The following is an 18,581-nucleotide window of genomic DNA, read 5'->3' on the forward strand; positions in this document are numbered from 1 at the left end:
AGAGAGGGCACAGTGCTACAGATCTAGGATCAGCAGTAACAGGTAGGTCAGCCACCTAGAGAACAGAGAGGGCACAGTGCTACAGATCTGGGATCAGCAGTAACAGGTAGGTCAGCCACCTAGAGAACAGAGAGGGCACAGTGTTATAGATCTAGGATCAACAGTAACAGGTAGGTCAGCCACCTAGAGAACAGAGAGGGCACAGTGCTACAGATCTGGGATCAGCAGTAACAGGTAGGTCAGCCACCTAGAGAACAGAGAGGGCACAGTGTTACAGATCTAGGATCAGCAGTAACATGTAGGTCAGCCACCTAGAGAACAGAGAGGGCACAGTGTTACAGATCTAGGATCAGCAGTAACATGTAGGTCAGCCACCTAGAGAACAGAGAGGGCACAGTATTACAGATCTAGGATCAGCAGTAACAGGTAGGTCAGCCACCTAGAGAACAGAGAGGGCACAGTGTATTCCTTTGGAACTTTTGTGAGTGTAATGTTTACTGTTTGATTCTTTATTTCACCTTTGTTTGAATTGAAATTGAAAGGTTGTTTGAGTGAGTGAATGAATGAATGAGTGAGCAGAGAGAGAGAAAGGTTGTTTGAGTTGGAGTGAGTGAATGAATGAATGAGTGAGCAGAGAGAGAGAAAGATGATGCATGTGTGTCTGTGTGTGTGTTGTCACATCTATGTGTGTTAGCCTCTTAGTTAGAGCCCATCTGCAGCAGGTCATTTCCAGTCCGTTAAGTTAATAATTGAACAGGACAAATCCATGGACATACATAATACATGTCCCACAGTGTCTTCTACAGGAACAACCCAATTCCTCTCTCTCTCTCTCTCTCTCTCTCTCTCTCTCTCTCTCTCTCTCTCTCTCTCTCTCTCTCTCTCTCTCCTCTCTCTCTCTCTCTCTCTCTCTCTCTCTCTCTCTCTCTCTCTCTCTCTCTCTCTCTCTCTCTCTCTCTCTCTCTCTCTCTCTCTCTCTCTCTCTCTCTCTCTCTCTCTCTCTCTCTCTCTCTCTCTCTCTCTCTCTCTCTCTCTCTCTCTCTCTCTCTCTCTCTCTCTCTCTCTCTCTCTCTCTCTCTCTCTCTCTCTCTCTCTGGACACGTGTTGTTTCACACAGCAGGCGTAGGTATGTGTAAATGTGTGTGTGTGTGTGTGTGGTGTCTACATAAAGCCCCATCTCCACTGCACTGGCCCCTGTGGAAAAATTATGACGCTTCTAGCTTTGAATAACAGGCATATTGAGGTCAAAGTGCAAACCTACAGTCACCTCTAGTGAAATAGTGACATCATACTTGGCGAACTAGGAGAAGAGATAGTGTTGAAATGGCCATTTGGAATGGAATATATTGGATTGAAATGGCTTGGAATGGGCCCCAAACCACTTATCTGTTCGGTAACTCCACACCATGATAGCCTGCAGTACATTGACCACACATATCTTTATAGAGAAGAGACTGGGTGGGTGGGGAGAGGCACTAAGGGATCGCTATGCTATTATATTTGTCTGGATCAATGTCTGGATAAATGCAGACAAATGTGTTCTAATGAACGCAGAGCCAGGAAGCAAAGGAGAGAGCGAGAGAGAGAGAGAGAGAGTGAGAGAGAGAAAGAGGGGGGCGAGTGGGAGCGAGAGAACGAGAGGAAGAAAGAGTGCCTTCCATCCCCCTCTTCCCTCAGTGAAACAACACCTCTTCATCAATACATACTTTATCCTCCACTGACACAGTATCCCCTCTAGCAGTCACTTCATAACACACTGACTGACCAGCCATGGTCAGATTACACCAGTCAGTCAGGCTGGAGCAACAAGCCCAGTCTAGAGCCTTGACTACAGTGAGAGGAGACACACAGACTGGTAGTCACGATGAGGAGGTCAATTATACTAGAAATAGGTCAGTGACAGCAGCACTTCACTGTTCTGTCTGCCTGTCTGTCTGCCTGTCTGTCTGTCTACCTGTCTGTATGACTGTCTGTCTGTCTGTCTTTCTGCCTGTCTACCTGTCTCCTCTTCTCACCTGTAGTACTCTACGTATGCTGTCTGGTCAGCGATGGCCGACAGGTCCACCTTGGCCTTGCTGAGGTCCGGCATGGCGGTCAGCTGTCTGATGATGTTGTCAGCCATCTGACCCATGAACCTCAGGGCCTGGACATAGTCTCCCTGCGTAGCGAAGATCTCATCCAGACGGTTCAGGTGCTGCTGCAGACCCACCTCCATATTGCCCAGAGAACTGGAGACCTGGGAGAGGGGGAGAGGGGGAGAGAGAGAGAGAGAGAGAGAGAGAGAGAGAGAGAGAGAGAGAGAGAGAGAGAGAGAGAGAGAGAGAGAGAGAGAGAGAGAGAGAGAGAGAGAGAGAGAGAGAGAGAGAGAGAGAGAGAGAGAGAGAGAGAGAGAGAGAGAGAGAGAGAGAGAGAGAGGTTATTACAGTTTTTTTGGATTGCTTACACACTAAAATTAAAAGTAGTACACTATTAGCAAAACCTTACACTCAAGAAGCAAAACATCAGCCCATATTTGCACAACTATAAGCACATTGTCAACCTTACACTTGTTGCAAAATTCTACACACAGTGATTTGCAAAACACTAAACACACTTAACATACATTACACACAAAAATCTATCATGAAGTCACGTCCTTGCAATACCAAAGCACTGACTGTCAAATTACCACACCGTCCAACCAATTGGTTCAACACAGTGTGCAAACACTCGTTTGCTTAATTGTAGACACACCAATCAGGTGTATAAGCACTATAAAAAGCAGCAGGTGAGTTCATCGGTCTTCAAGCACAATGGAAAGAGTCAGAGAAAGAGTAAGACGAGGAGGAGGACGAGGAGAACGAGGAGGACGAGGAGGACGAGGAGAACGAGGAGGAGAACGAGGAGGAGGAGGAGGAGGAGGAGGAGGAAGGGGAGGAAGAGGAAGAGGAAGAGGAAGACAAGAAGGTGCTCAAAGAGGACCGAATCTGACAAATGAGATCCGCGCAACACTGGTTGACCACATTGTCAACCACGGCCTGACGCTGAGGGAGGCTGGACTGCGAGTACAGCCAAATCTAAGCCGATATACAGTGGCAAGTGTGATGAGAACATTTTGACTGGAAAATAGGTATTGTAAAAATATCATCATATCAAAAACATCTGCACGGTTTCAGTAACTGCTTACAGTACTATATTCTATGCACTATCAGCACTTCTGTTACCTTTTCCTGTGAAATTACTGTACTATTGTATACTGTTTTTTTTTCTACATAGGATTGAGGGTCAGGGACGACAAGGGGGAAGGCCTCCTATGTTCACAGAACAGCAAGAGAGGGAGATAGTAAACATGGTTTTGGCCAACAATGCAATAACACTCAAGCAGCTCCAAGCTAACATTGTCAATAACCACGCCATTTTCAACGATATCCATCAGGTCTCAACATCAACACTGGCACTGGCAAAGGGAAGCACAGCCGCGAGCTGCCCAGTGACACAAGCCTACCAGACGAGCTAAACCACTTCTATGCTCGCTTCGAGGCAAGCAACACTGAAGCATGCATGAGAGCACCAGCTGTTCCGGATGACTATGTGATCACGCTCTCCGTAGCCGATGTGAGTAAGACTTTTAAGCAGGTCAACATTCACAAGGCCGCAGGGCCAGACGGATTACCAGGACGTGTACTCCGAGCATGTGCTGACCAACTGGCAAGTGTCTTCACTGACATTTTCAACATGTCCCTGACTGAGTCTGTAATACCAACATGTTTCAAGCAGACCACCATAGTCCCCGTGCCCAAGAACTCTAAGATAACCTGCCTAAATGACTACCGACCCGTAGCACTGACGTCTGTAGCCATGAAGTGCTTTGAAAGACTGGTCATGGCTCACATCAACAGCATAATCCCAGAAACCCTAGACCCACTCCAATTTGCATACCGCCCCAACAGATCCACAGATGATGCAATCTCTATCGCACTCCACACTGCCCTTTCCCACCTGGACAAGAGGAACACCTACGTGAGAATGCTATTCATTGACTACAGCTCAGCATTCAACACCATAGTGCCCTCTAAGCTCATCACTAAGCTAAGGATCCTGGGACTAAACACCTCCCTCTGCAACTGGATCCTGGACTTCCTGGACGGGCCGCCCCCAGGTGGTAAGGGTAGGTAACAACACATCTGCCACACTGATCCTCAACACGGGGGCCCCTCAGGGGTGCGTGCTCAGTCCCCTCCTGTATTCTCTGTTCACCCATGACTGCATGGCCAGGCACGACTCCAACACCATCATTAAGTTTGCCGACGACACAACAGTGGTAGGCCTGATCACCGACAACGATGAGACAGCCTATAGGGAGGAGGTCAGAGATCTGGCCGTGTGGTGCCAGGACAACAACCTCTCCCTCAACGTGACCAAGACAAAGGAGATGATTGTGGACTACAGGAAAAAAAGAGGACTGAGCACGCCCCCATTCTCATCGACGGGGCTGTAGTGGAACAGGTTGAGAGCTTCAAGTTCCTTGGTGTCCACATCACCAACGAACTATCATGGTCCAAACACACCAAGACAGTCGTGAAGAGGGCACGACAAAGCCTATTCCCCCTCAGGAGACTAAAAAGATTTGGCATGGGTCCTCAGATCCTCAAAAAATTCTACAGCTGCACCATCGAGAGCATCCTGACTGGTTGCATCACCGCCTGGTATGGCAACTGCTTGGCCTCTGACCGCAAGGCACTACAGAGGGTAGTGCGTACGGCCCAGTACATCACTGGGGCAAAGCTCCCTGCCATTCAGGACCTCTATACCAGGCGGTGTCAGAGGAAGGCCCTCAAAATTGTCAAAGACTCCAGCCACCCTAGTCATAGACTGTTCTCTCTGCTACCGCACGGCAAGCGGTACCGGAGTGCCAAGTCTAGGTCCAAAAGACTTCTCAACAGCTTCTACCCCCAAGCCATAAGACTCCTGAACAGCTAATCATGGCTACCCGGACTATTTGCACTGCCCCCCACCCCATCCTTTTTACGCTGCTGCTACTCTGTTAAGTATTTATGCATAGTCACTTTAACTCTACCCACATGTACATATTACCTCAACTACCTCAACTAGCCGGTGCCCCCGCACATTGACTCTGCAACGGTACCCCCCTGTATATATAGCCTCCCTACTGTCACTTTATTTTACTGTATATATAGCCTCCCTACTGTCACTTTATTTTACTTCTGCTCTTTTTTTCTCAACACTTTTTTTGTTGTTGTTTTATTCTTACTTTTTTTGTTTAAAATAAATGCACTGTTGGTTAAGGGCTGTAAGTAAGCATTTCACTGTAATGTCTGCACCTGTTGTATTCGGCGCATGTGACCAATAAAATTTGATTTGATTTGATTTGATCCTATAAAAAAAAACATATTCAAATGAAGCAAATTTATCGAGTGCCTTTCGAGCGCAATTCCGAAAGGGTGAAACGACTGCGGCATGATTATGCAGAGGTATGTATTCACTTTAGCAGTGTGATCTTGCATACTGTCTCATAATCTTTTACTGTACTGTAATATGTATACTAGATCTACACTGAACTACACAATTTTGCCTGACACTGTTTTTCAGAGAGTTTTACGAATGGATGGAGAGGAGATCCAGCATGAGTTCATTTACGTAGATGAGGCTGGGTTCAACCTGACGAGAACACGAAGGAGGGGAAGAAACATCATTGGCCACAGGGCTATAGTCAATGTCCCAGGGCAACGTGGGGGTAATATAACACTCTGTGCAGCCATTACACAGAATGGGGTCCTCCACCGCCATGCCCATATGGGCCCTTACAACACAGCACTCATACTTACATTCTTGGACCAATTGCACAACATAACAGCAGCAAATCAAATCGATCATATACAATACATTGTTGTCTGGGACAATGTGTCTTTCCACCACTCTGCTCTGGTTCAGAACTGGTTTCAGCAACATCCACATTTCACCGTCCTATATCTTCCACCATACTCTCCATTCCTCAACCCTATAGAAGAGTTTTTCTCGGCATGGCGGTGGAAGGTATATGATCTCCGTCTCCAGGCTGAGGTACCCCTCATCCAAGCCATGGAGGAGGCCTGTGACCAGATGGAGGTAGCAGCAATGCAAGGATGGATTCGTCATTCAAGACGTTTCTTTCCAAGGTGTCTTGCTAATGACAACATTGCCTGCGATGTTGATGAAATTCTCTGGCCAGATCCAGCTAGGCGAAGAGACAATGTCTAGTTTTTTTTTTTTTTGAACTTACAATACGTAAAGTGACGTTTGGTTACAGTATTATGAATCTCCATGTCAACATTTTGGGCGTGTTGAGAAATAAATGAGTTTCTTCAGTCTGCAACATTGGTCTTGTGTAGTGTTTGGTGAATTTACATTATATTTGTACTTTGTTGAGAGTAGCCTACTCTAATCATAGGGAAGTAGAAGTGCTAAAAGTGTTTTAGGTTTATCACAGCAGAGTGTAACTCGTGCAAACAGAGTATAGTAATGTGAAACGTGTGTGTTTCATATGGTAACAAAGTGTGGTTTTTAAAAAGAAGTGTATAGTTTTTACAAGAGTGTTTAATTTTGCAAAGGATCTGTAGTGTTTTGCTAATTGGGTGTGTGGTTGTGCTAATTGTGTGTAGTGTTTTGAAAACACGGGCCCTGTTTTGAAAATCGTGCTTAAGCAATCAAAAAAAACTGTAAGAACATCTCATGCAGGTGCTTCAGATGCTGCTGCAGACCCACCTCCATACTACCCAGGGAGAGGAGGAGAGGGGAGAGGAGGAGAGGACAGAGGAGAGGAGGAGAGGTTCTTTATTTAGTAACAATCACCACCGTTCCTTGTGGGAGGGAGGGGGAGGAGAGGGTGAAGGAGAGAGAGAGAAAGGGGAAGAGGTAGAGGTAGATTTATTGACTGTTCAATAGGGTTAAAGGGAGTAAATGACTGTTTCTGTGCTAGAGAGATAGCTATTAACATGACAGGACAGATTTAGGAGTCATGTACAGCTCAGTATAATGTATGTACATCACGTGTGTGTGTGTGTGTGTGTGTGTGTGTGTGTGTGTGTGTGTGTGTGTGTGTGTGTGTGTGTGTGTGGACTGTTGTGAATATATGGCATGTATATGCATCTATTTGTCAATACTATCCGTATTCCACACACAACATTCCATGAATATAGAGTGGTTGAATGCTAACAGTGTAACATACACTATATATACAAAAGTATGTGGACACCCCTTCGAATTAGTGGATTCTGCTATTTCTGTCACACCCCCGTTGCTGACAGGTGTATAAAATCGAGCACACAGCCATGCAATCTTCATAGACAAACATTGGTAGTAGAATGGCCTTACTGAAGAGCTCAGTGACTTTCAACGTGGCACCGTCATAGGATGCCACCTTTCCAACAAGTCAGTTCGTCAAATATCTGCCCTGCTAGAGCTGCCCCGGTCAACTGGAATTAATATGTAAAATAATTGACTGCAGGATTTATTTTAAATCATTTCAACTTTCAAAAGGCACTCGCACATCTGAGCTATCTTTGTTGCAGGTGCATGGTAACAGTCGAATAACAAGAGAAAAAATAAGAAACCCGCACACTGCTCTTGATAGTATCACTGCTCTTGATAGTATCACTGCTCTTAATAGTATCACTGCTCTTGATAGTATCACTGCTCTTGATAGTATCACTTGATAGTATCACCGCTCTTGCTAGTATCACTGCTCTTGCTAATATCACTGCTCTTGATAGTATCACTGCTCTTGATAGTATCACTGCTCTTGCTAGTATCACTGCTCTTTAATAAGCTTACGTATCGGCTCCACTGTCCCTGTGTCTGGACTGCAGTCCTCCGGGTCTTCAGGGAAGCCTGGTCTCTTCTTCTCCTGGTCTTCAGGTTCACAGTGATCACAGCACAGACCATCCCCAGCAGAGCACAGCCGATCAGTGAAGAGTACACTCTGTAGAATGTGGAGTCGATGCCAAAGGGGTCCCACACCAGCAAGAAGGTCTTAGTTACTGAGACACACACCCTTTCATAGAAGACAGCACACCAGTACTCCCCACTGTCCGCAAGTGAGAGGTTAGAGAGGGCCAGAAAAGAGGGAGGGTGAGATGCATTCATTCGGCCAACCAAGTCTTTGGGCAAGTTTGCTAGTTGTAATCTTGTGTCCAGAATGACATCGTCCACCTGAGCAGTCCGTCTGTACCACACCTCCCGGTCAAATTTAGTGAGATTAGAGTTACAGTTGAGAACAACCTCCTTTCCCTCTGAGAAGAACTCTGTGAGCGGCTCGGACTTTGGGAACACCAGGAGAGAATAGCGTTTTATGTATCTGTACGTTCCTTGTAACTTCTCAGAGCATGCATACGCTCCTGAGTGGTTGAGCACCAGTGATCGGACGACCAGATGGTAGTTCCCTGATGTTCTTCCATCTGTCACGTACATCTGCTTCTCTCCACTAGTGAGATGATTGGAGTCCCATCTGATGTCTTCAAAGAGGCTACTTTCCCATCTTGTCTCTGTCCCATTGAGGTCATCATGGTTAAAGCAGGGCAGTACAACCTCCTCTCCTACTGAGAGAGCAAGATACTGTCTCTTAGGTGCCAGATTAAAGACCAGGGTGTAAACACAAAGCTGTCCCTCCAGTGCCATGCACCAGTAATACGGCTCCAGGTCCTTTATGGTGACATTGGTGAGGTGGAGAGAGGAGCTGTTCTCAGCTAACTGCACTCTGTTGTCCCCATTTTCATCCTCCCTGAACCATCTGACTGTTATGTTGGCATCTTCCCTTGCACCCTCACACTGAAGCTCTATCCTCTGTCCTAAATTAACCTGCATCCTCTGTCCTGGTGTGACACCCTGCCATCTGTCCAACACTCCATCCTGTACTGTCCAGAGTCTGACTGAGTGAGATCGTTGATCTGGAGATGTGAACCAGTCTGATCCTGCTTCCGTTCCAGTCGATGCCTAAACTCAGCAGCCAGGGTGGAATTCTCAAGTGGGTAAGATGTGTTCCACAGCAGCAGGCTCTCTCCAACGGAGGATCTGAACATCAAACAGTAGTCTTCTCCTTTATCATTAGGAATGTAAAACGTACATTTATCTCCTTTATCTCTGATGTCCTGGCCTGTAAGGATGGTTCTGATTAGAACAGCCAGTAGAAAGCTGATATTTATGAGCCAAGCCATTCTACTCTGAGAAGTCTGTCAAGCCTGTGAATTTTATATGAGTCATTTATTTTATGTTTTCACTCTGATGACTCAGTTGATCATAATTTATTCATCTGAGTTGCTGGAGGCCGGAAGAGGCAGAGCAGAGCTAGCAGATGTGTTAAAATACCACACAAGACAACATGATGCTGATGACGATGATGGAAAGAGGGGGTTTTATTCGAATTTTGTGGTCTGAAGGTTCTGCATCTTTTAAATGTCCTTTCTGAAATCAAATGTTTAGCTTAATAGTCTCGCCCTGCCTGTACACACACACAGGACATGCACTACTGCTTGGTTTATCTCTGATTCAGTATTCATTTACTTTATTCAACTTTACCGTTTTTTAAATTATTATTTAACCTTTATATATTTATATAATTATTCTCATTAACCATGTTTCCATCTACAGTTTTTATGCGAGTAAAGTCATACCATATAAAATCAAATCTCAACAGCCGTGATGGAAACAGGAAGTTTCGTTACAATTGTATAAATGCTGACAAATAATTGGTTCGTTCGACATGGTGGGATCTTTTTGTGTCTGTAAAATTCATTATGCGAGAATTGTCAGTGGAAACGCCTTTATGAGCAAATACTGATTTAATAACCATCATATCGATGTAAACAAAGAGCCAGGCGATGACATGGTGTGTGGTCCTCCCACTACGACTCAGGAAACCATGCAGTTTATTAGGCTACAGTCCCTGTACCAAACAATTGGGGTCGGGGACCCCCAGATAGCAAACTCCCGAGTGGCGCAGTGGTCTAAGGCACTGCATCGCAGTGCTAGCTGTGCCACTAGAGATCCTGGTTCGAATCCAGGCTCTGTCGTAGCCGGCCGTGACCGGGAGACGCATGGGGCGGCGTGCAATTGGCCCAGGGTAGGGGAGGGAATGGCCGGCAGGGATGTAGCTCAGTTGATAGAGCATGGGCGTTTGCAATGCCAGGGTTGTGGGTTTGATTCCCACAGGGGGTATGAATTATTAAAAAAAATATATATAATAATGTATGCACTAACTGTAAGTCGCTCTGGATAAGAGCGTCTGCTAAATGACTAAAATGTAAATGTATATGAACACGTCATAAGCAATGGCAAAATGTGTAGAATTGCAGGACATTTGCTTTAACGGTTGACTTTGAGCACAGAAAAACGGTCCAACTCCTCCTCTTTCTCAATTTTCAAACAGAAATGGGGTGTGCCTTTGGTGGTTCATCGATGTGTCATTCTGGTCATGCGTGCCACGACCAATGTAGCTTCTTTGTTAGCTAAGCTTGTAGCTAGCCAGTAACTCCTCCTGTATGTGTTGATGTAATTTCACAGGATTTGTTTTTGGATGGAAGCTTTAGAAATCGGTTGCCAAATATATTATTCAAGCATTAACTGACCTGGCATGATGGTGCATTGATCAGTTCTACAGTCGAAATACATTATTTTTGCGTTTTTGCCCAAAGTCGACCTTTAAAGTAACTGTTGAGTGTTTACATATTTCTATGAAATATGATCTATAATTAATTACAATATGAGTGAAATAATTTTCCTTCCAAAAAATGGTAATTAAGCATGTTAAAAAGCAGCTTTTCTGTGTTGGAATGGTGTGGACGCACCCCAACAACAGAATGGTGTGGGCGTATATGGTCATAAAACATTTTCATGCGAGTAGACCACTGATTGGCCAGCTCATCCTCATGAGGATGACATAATCCTCTATGAAGAAATAGTAAGCATTTTTTAAAAGGTCTGTTTGAGATACAAGTTTGAGGTGGGTTTTTAAAAGTTTTTGTCTCTCCAATTTATGCTTTGGCCACAAATACGAGTATAGGATGAGTCAACAACATTATTTGGGTATGACTTAACCTTTTACTGTGGTGGGCTAAATCAGGGTCACACAGCGTTTCTTGGTAGTCTTAAATAAATCTACTTTGAAACAAAAGTATACACCTCACAAACATGGTTATGGTCTTAAAAAAATGAAGACACCTGTACCATGTTAGATATAGATATTCAATTTTGAGTTTGCATCCCAATATTACACCTTATATACGTCACAGAAGACTGAAATATAGCAAAACCGTTTGACATAGAAATACCGGATTTTTGGCAGAAAAAGAAACGTTTCTTAATTATGAAAGTAGGAAAAATATTAACAACATTGCAACCATGAGGCCACTAGAGGGCGATTTGGTCATTTGACAGCAGGAAAGGGCAACCAGAATATGAATTTTTGAAAGTGAGATTTTCACTGGACAGTTACTTTAAAACTAGACTCATGACAAAATGCATAGAATAGGATTATAAAACTGAAAATGTTTCTCTCTGTCCCTGTGTAAAAATGTGTTTAAATGTTTTTCTAACTTATCCTTCCACTTATACATCACAATTTCGCCATTGCCCTGTACAGACACAGATTTAGACTTAGAGCAAAATTGACCATAAACCTCATTAGAATCTTGCAGGGTGATTTCTTTTTTTAAACGTTCTTCATCAATGTGCATTATAAGGAGGTGATTATTTAACTGTAGTTCAGTAAACTGAGGAGTACATAACTAACCCTAAACTTTTTTAACTTTAACTAAGAGCATAATATCCTTGCCACCCTCATAAGATGCAGAATCTTCAAACCACAAAGTTTAAAATACCCACTTGTTTTTCCATCATCAGCTTCATGTTTTTATCTGTGGTATTTTACCACCTCTGCTAGCTCTGCTCTAACACTTCAGTCCTCCAGCTACTCAGAGGAAACCAGATCTTATCAGAGTACTGCTAGGTGTTATCTAGTGATCTATGGGCTCTGGTCAAAAGTACTGCACTATACAGGGAATAGGGTGCCATTTGGCATGCAGCCTATAACATGCTAATGTAGACATGGTGAAGGGAGAGAGTAGTAATAAGAAGATGAGAGATGAATGATGTCTGTCTGCCTGTCTGCCTGCCTGCCTGTCTGCCTGTCTGTCTGTGTACAGGCTACGAGTTACCATAGCAGCCACCAGAACAAGTTTCACATTTTAATATCACATGCACAAGTACTAGGGTTGGGCGGTTTCCAGATTTTCTTTTGTCATACCATCCTTCTTTAATTCCGGGATTTACGGTATTACCGGTTTAGTACACAAGGGGGTGCCAAAAACGCAAAGAATACCATTGGGCATCTGTTACCTAAATGCTAACAAAAGTAACACAAGTAATGGCATATTTCCATAGAGGCTGCTAGCTAAATATGCTAACGAGTGCAAATGAAAATAAACTAATTGCAAAGACCGGCAATCTAGCTCATAAAGTTATACATATATAGTTAGGCACTACCAATTGTCATTTTTGGTGAGTTTGGTCATTTACTAGCGAATGTGAATGAGAGCCATTGTGACACGCTGTGTGTGTCGCTAGGGCAAAGGGCATGCTGTGTGTGTCGCTAGGGCAACGGGCCTGCTGTGTGTGTCGCTAGGGCAACGGGCCATTGTGCAAATGAACAAAGTTTTGATGCTTGTCTGCTCTGGAGCAACATGTGTACACGCTGTGTGTGTCGCTAGGGCAACAGGCCTGCCTGCTCTGCTGAAGAAGATGGGGCCAAGAATGGAGAGGAGAAAAAAACACAAGGAAATAAAAAAATAGCAGTGGCAGCTGTACAGACAACTCATCCACAGGGCTTTGACTTCTCAAACACAGCAGAAAGACAACACAATATGATCCTCCGTCATCTTATTAATTCAGCAACTTACTTACAGTGGGGAAAAAAAGTATTTAGTCAGCCACCAATTGTGCAAGTTCTCCCACTTAAAAAGATGAGGGAGGCCTGTAATTTTCATCATAGGTACACGTCAACTATGATAGACAAAATGAGAAAAAATATTCCAGAAAATCACATTGTAGGATTTTTAATGAATTTATTTGCAAATTATGGTGGAAAATAAGTATTTGGTCAATATCAAAAGTTTCTCAATACTTTGTTATATACCCTTTGTTGGCAATGACACAGGTCAAACGTTTTCTGTAAGTCTTCACAAGGTTTTCACACACTGTTGCTGGTATTTTGGCCCATTCCTCCATGCAGATCTCCTCTAGAGCAGTGATGTTTTGGGGCTGTCGCTGGGCAACACGGACTTTCAACTCCCCTCCAAATATTTTCTATGGGGTTGAGATCTGGAGACTCCAGGACCTTGAAATGCTTCTTACGAAGCCACTCCTTCGTTGCCCGGGTGGTGTGTTTGGGATCATTGTCATGCTGAAAGACCCAGCCACGTTTCATCTTCAATGCCCTTGCTGATGGAAGGAGGTTTTCACTCAAAATCTCACGATACATGGCCCCATTCATTTTTCCTTTACACGGATCAGTCGTCCTGGTCCCTTTGCAGAAAAACAGCCCCAAAGTATGATGTTTTCACTCCCATGCTTCACAGTAGGTATGGTGTTCTTTGGATGCAACTCAGCATTCTTTGTCCTCCAAACACGACAAGTTGAGTTTTTACCAAAAAGTTATATTTTGGTTTCATCTGACCATATGACTTTCTCCCAATCCTCTTCTGGATGCACTCTAGCAAACTTCAGACGGGCCTGGACATGTACTGGCTTAAGCAGGGGGGACACGTCTAGCACTGCAGGATTTGAGTCCCTGGCGGCGTAGTGTGTTACTGATGGTAGGCTTTGTTACTTTGGTCCCAGCTCTCTGCAGGTCATTCACTAGGTCCCCCCGTGTGGTTCTGGGATTTTTGCTCACCGTTCTTGTGATCATTTTGACCCCACGGGGTGAGATCTTGCGTGGAGCCCCAGATCGAGGGAGATTATCAGTGGTCTTGTATGTCTTCCATTTCCTAATAATTGCTCCCACAGTTGATTTCTTCAAACCAAGCTGCTTACCTATTGCAGATTCAGTCTTCCCAGCCTAGTGCAGGTCTACAATTTTGTTTCTGGTGTCCTTTGACAGCTCTTTGGTCTTGGCCATAGTGGAGTTTGGAGTGTGACTGTTTGAGGTTGTGGACAGGTGTCTTTTATACTGATAACAAGTTCAAACAGGTGCCATTAATACAGGTAACGAGTGGAGGACAGAGGAGCCTCTTAAAGAAGAAGTTACTGGTCTGTGAGAGCCAGAAATCTTGCTTGTTTGTAGGTGACCAAATACTTATTTTCCACCATAATTTGCAAATAAATTCATTAAAAATCCTACAATGTGATTTTCTGGATTTTTTTTTCTCATTTTGTCTGTCATATTTGACGTGTACCTATGCTGAAAATTACAGGCCTCTCTCATCTTTTTAAGTGGGAGAACTTGCACAATTGGTGGCTGACTAAATACTTTTTTTCCCCACTGTAGATAACTAGCAAGTTAAACTTAGGGGTCGTGTTAACGCAGAATTCTTCATTTTTCTCTTGCTGCGTTTTGTAAATGCAGATATAAATGCTTCTTATTGAAATTTCTGCTCGGCATCAGACTCATTTTGTGCTTCAGTTGCATCTCTCCACTCAGATGAGAATTGACTTACGGACATTCTATCAGCAGACAGAGCTACAGTGGTATTTTTCTCCAGTAAAATGTAAGATTAACTTTAAGAAAAACATTAGGACATTTAGCTGGCTACATTCTTTCTATGATAAACATTAGAAATATGACGGCCATGCATCATTTTTTGCATGGCTCATTTAGTTGTGTGGCTGCCAGCCAAATAACGTTGCACTTCTGTTGTCATCTGATTAATGTATTTTCTGTGAAGGAAAACTATAGTTGCACATCCCTGATCCCTCTATTGCAGGGGTTCCCAAACCTTTTCACTCAGGCCCCCCTTCCAGCATTGGGGAACATCCCACGCCCCCCTTCCAGCATTGGGGAACATCCCACGCCCCCCTTCCAGCATTGGGGAACATCCCACGCCCCCCTTCCAGCATTGGGGAACATCCCACGCCCCCCTTCCAGCATTGGGGAACATCCCACGCCCCCTTCCAGCATTGGGGAACATCCCACGCCCCTTCCAGCATTGGGGAACATCCCGCGCCCCCCTTCCAACATTGGGGAACATCCCACGCCCCCCTTCCAGCATTGGGGAACATCCCACGCCCCCCTTCCAGCATTGGGGAACATCCCGCGCCCCCCTTCCAGCATTGGGGAACATCCCACGCCCCCCTTCCAGCATTGGGGAACATCCCGCGCCCCCTTCCAGCATTGGGGAACATCCCGCGCCCCCTTCCAGCATTGGGGAACATCCCACGCCCCCCTTCCAGCATTGGGGAACATCCCACGCCCCCCCTGCACGCGCACACGTGCCACGTCTATTTTTATGGGCACAAACACTGTTCATAACACAAACTGTTCACACCCTTCTTGTTGGCGGAGAGAAAATGTTGCATTTTTAAAGCAAATTTTCTTGCAATTCTATACGTTTTGCCATGTCTAATGTGTATTCATGTGATATTTGAGTGACTCAAACATTACAATAAAATTGCTATTTACAAACAAACACGTGATAGCTCAACTGTTTTGGGGAACTATGGTAAGTTTCATAATGTTAAATAATGTGACAGGTGAAATGAAGAACGTAGCCTATCTCCTGTTTCCATAGCGTGAGGCAGCTTAATGTACCAGCACACCCCCTGGACAGGACGCTAGTCTATAGCAGGGCCTTACCCCCAATCTCTCCTTAATGTTGACGCATCAGGTCCCATTTTTACAGTCTTTGGTATGACTCAGCTGGGGACCAAACTCATAACCTTCCATTCTCAGGGCAGACACTCTAACCACAAGGCCACTGAGTCAGTCAAAAGAAGAGCGTGATCTGCTTTAACACTGGAGTGATAGAGGTAGATATGTATAGGGGTAAGTTGACAAGTCATCAGGATATATGATAAACAGAGTAGCAGTAGTGTATATGATGATTGTATGTGAGTGGTGTGCGTGTGCGTGTGTGTAGAGGCAGTATTGAGAGGAGGAGAGAGCGATAGAGGGGGAGAGATAGAGAGAGGGGGGTAAGAGAGGGGGAGAGAAAGAGGGGAGAGAGAGAGGGAGAAAAAGTACTAGAGAGATAGGGAGGTAGAGAGTTTCCATATGATTACAAATCTGTAATGAGATAGAAAACCATCAGAAAAAAGGTGGAGGGAGAGATAGAGGGGGGTGGGGAGTGGACTGCAGGGAGAGATAGAGGGGGGAGTGGACAGGAGGGAGAGATAGAGGGTGGTGGGGAGTGGACTGGAGGGAGAGATAGAGGAGGGAGAGATAGAGGGGGTGGGGAGTGGACTGGAGGGAGAGATAGAGGAGGGAGAGATAGAGGGGGTGGGGAGTAGACTGGAGGGAGAGATATAGGAGGGAGAGATAGAGGGGGTGGGGAGTGGACTGGAGGGAGAGATAGAGGGGGGAGTGGACTGGAGGGAGAGATAGGGGGGAGGAGGAAGAGATAGAGGGGGGAGTGGACTGGAGGGAGAGATATAGGGGGAAGTGGACTGGAGGGAGAGATAGAGGGGGGAGGAGGGAGAGATGGGGGGAGTGGACTGGAGGGAGAGATAGAGGGGGAGGAGGGAGAGATAGAGGGGGGTGGACTGAAGGGGAGATAGAGGGGGGGAGTGGACTGGAGGGAGAGGGCGAGATTGGGTGTGAAGGGGGGGTGGAGAGAGAGTGGGTGTGGAGGGGGTGGAGGGAGAGAGGAGAGGGAGAGTGTATACTGTATGTGTAACAATGTACACATGTACATGTGTGAGTGTGACTGTCTGATGTGGGGGGTGTGGTGGGGTACAGATGGTCGCGGGTTGACGATGTCACAATGTCATGACTAGAGTGTATCTGCCATAGATACATACAGTAGATTATAAATGACTGTCAAATAAGTGTCAGCTTTGATTCAACTGAAGATGGTATTATATGTTGCAGGGCCTCACTATCCAGCAGGACCTGCGCTGGAGCAGTTCCTCCTGAAGTGCATTAAGAGCTTTTCTGTCAGCTGGAGCGTGTCCAGAAGAGAGCCTGTCGAATCATTGTAGGCAAGTCGTTCACCAGCTACTGGAAAGCCCTGGAAACCCTGGGAATCATGTCCCTGGAGAGCAGATGGGAGCAGATCTGCCTGAAATTTGCTGCATCTCTGCAGAACGCCCAGTTTGCAGACTGGCTCCCCTCAACCAGACAGCAGGTTTCAGGACGAACCACCCGCAACAGCCACAAACTGAACACTCCTATGTCAAGTACTGGCCCCTAGCAGAACTCTCCAATTCCATACTTCACCCAACTGTTAAATGCACACACCATATAGCCCAGGGGCCTAAGAAATGCCTACCTAAGAACATTACTAGAGCCAATGCCTTACATCTGACACCCCAAATATTGTTGCTATAGTACTATTGTTTTGTGTGTATATATATATCTAGTATTATTGTTCCCGCCATATGGGCCCTGGTCAAAAGTTGTGAAATTCATAGGGAATAGGGTGCCATTTGGGACACATAGTAACCTGCCAGTATTGAGCCAGAGAGCGCAGCTATGTGGTAAGACAGTAAGGACACTATGTAACCCATCCTCCCCTGGTCCCCTGGTCCCCTGGTCCCCAGGGAAGGTTTCTGATTGCCAGGAAACTGCTCTGATGCCCTGCCCCCACCACACACCCCACCTGCCGCCTAATGTTCATCTTTCACCCCACCCCAGACCAACCAACAGACGCCCAGGAATCTGATCTGACCACAACCTATAGGTCTGCCTGGCCTGGAAGGAGAGGTGGAAGCTTCATAGCCTATAGGTCTGCCTGGCCTGGGAGGAGAGGTGGAAGCTTCATAGCCTATAGGTCTGCCTGGCCTGGGAGGAGAGGTGGAAGCCTCATAGACTATGGGTCTGCCTGGCCTGGAAGGAGAGATGGAAGCCCCAGCCTATAGGTCTGCCTGGCCTGGAAGGAGAGGTGGAAGCCTCATAGACTATGGGTCTGCCTGGCCTGGAAGGAGAGATGGAAGCCCCAGCCTATAGGTCTGCCTGGCCTGGAAGGAGAGGTGGAAGCCTCATAGACTATGGGTCTGCCTGGCCTGGAAGGAGAGATGGAAGCCCCAGCCTATAGGTCTGCCTGGCCTGGAAGGAGAGGTGGAAGCCTCATAGACTATGGGTCTGCCTGGCCTGGAAGGAGAGATGGAAGCCCCAGCCTATAGGTCTGCCTGGCCTGGAAGGAGAGGTGGAAGCCCCAGCCTATAGGTCTGCCCGACCTGGGAGGAGAGGTGGAAGCCTCAGCCTATAGGTCTGCCTGGCCTGGAAGGAGAGGTGGAAGCATATCTCTCGATCATACTGTAATTGTATAAACAATATCAAAGTTACAGAAGGTTTAGTGACATACAGAAGGTCACAGGGGTTCCAAAGGCTAGTCTATCATCTTCATGCCAATTTACATGGAATCACACTTCCTCTTTGGATGCTTCAAGGTATCACA

The 18,581-nt window shown here is 45.7% G+C and overlaps 1 protein-coding gene across 2 annotated transcripts in view; it reads right to left on the reverse strand.

The window, feature by feature from the left end:
• The window catches only part of LOC121555381 (protein tweety homolog 2-like), a 95,508-nt gene that overhangs the window by 35,331 nt on the left and 41,596 nt on the right, over positions 1–18,581 (reverse strand). For both annotated transcript variants that reach the window (XM_045221467.1, XM_045221468.1), the window contains exon 4: positions 2,016–2,236. In XM_045221467.1, the coding sequence (XP_045077402.1) occupies positions 2,016–2,236 (221 nt within the window). The remainder of the gene's footprint in view (positions 1–2,015; positions 2,237–18,581) is intronic.

The sequence above is a fragment of the Coregonus clupeaformis genome, chromosome 7, assembly GCF_020615455.1.
Source record: "Coregonus clupeaformis isolate EN_2021a chromosome 7, ASM2061545v1, whole genome shotgun sequence".
Lineage (NCBI taxonomy): Eukaryota > Metazoa > Chordata > Actinopteri > Salmoniformes > Salmonidae > Coregonus > Coregonus clupeaformis.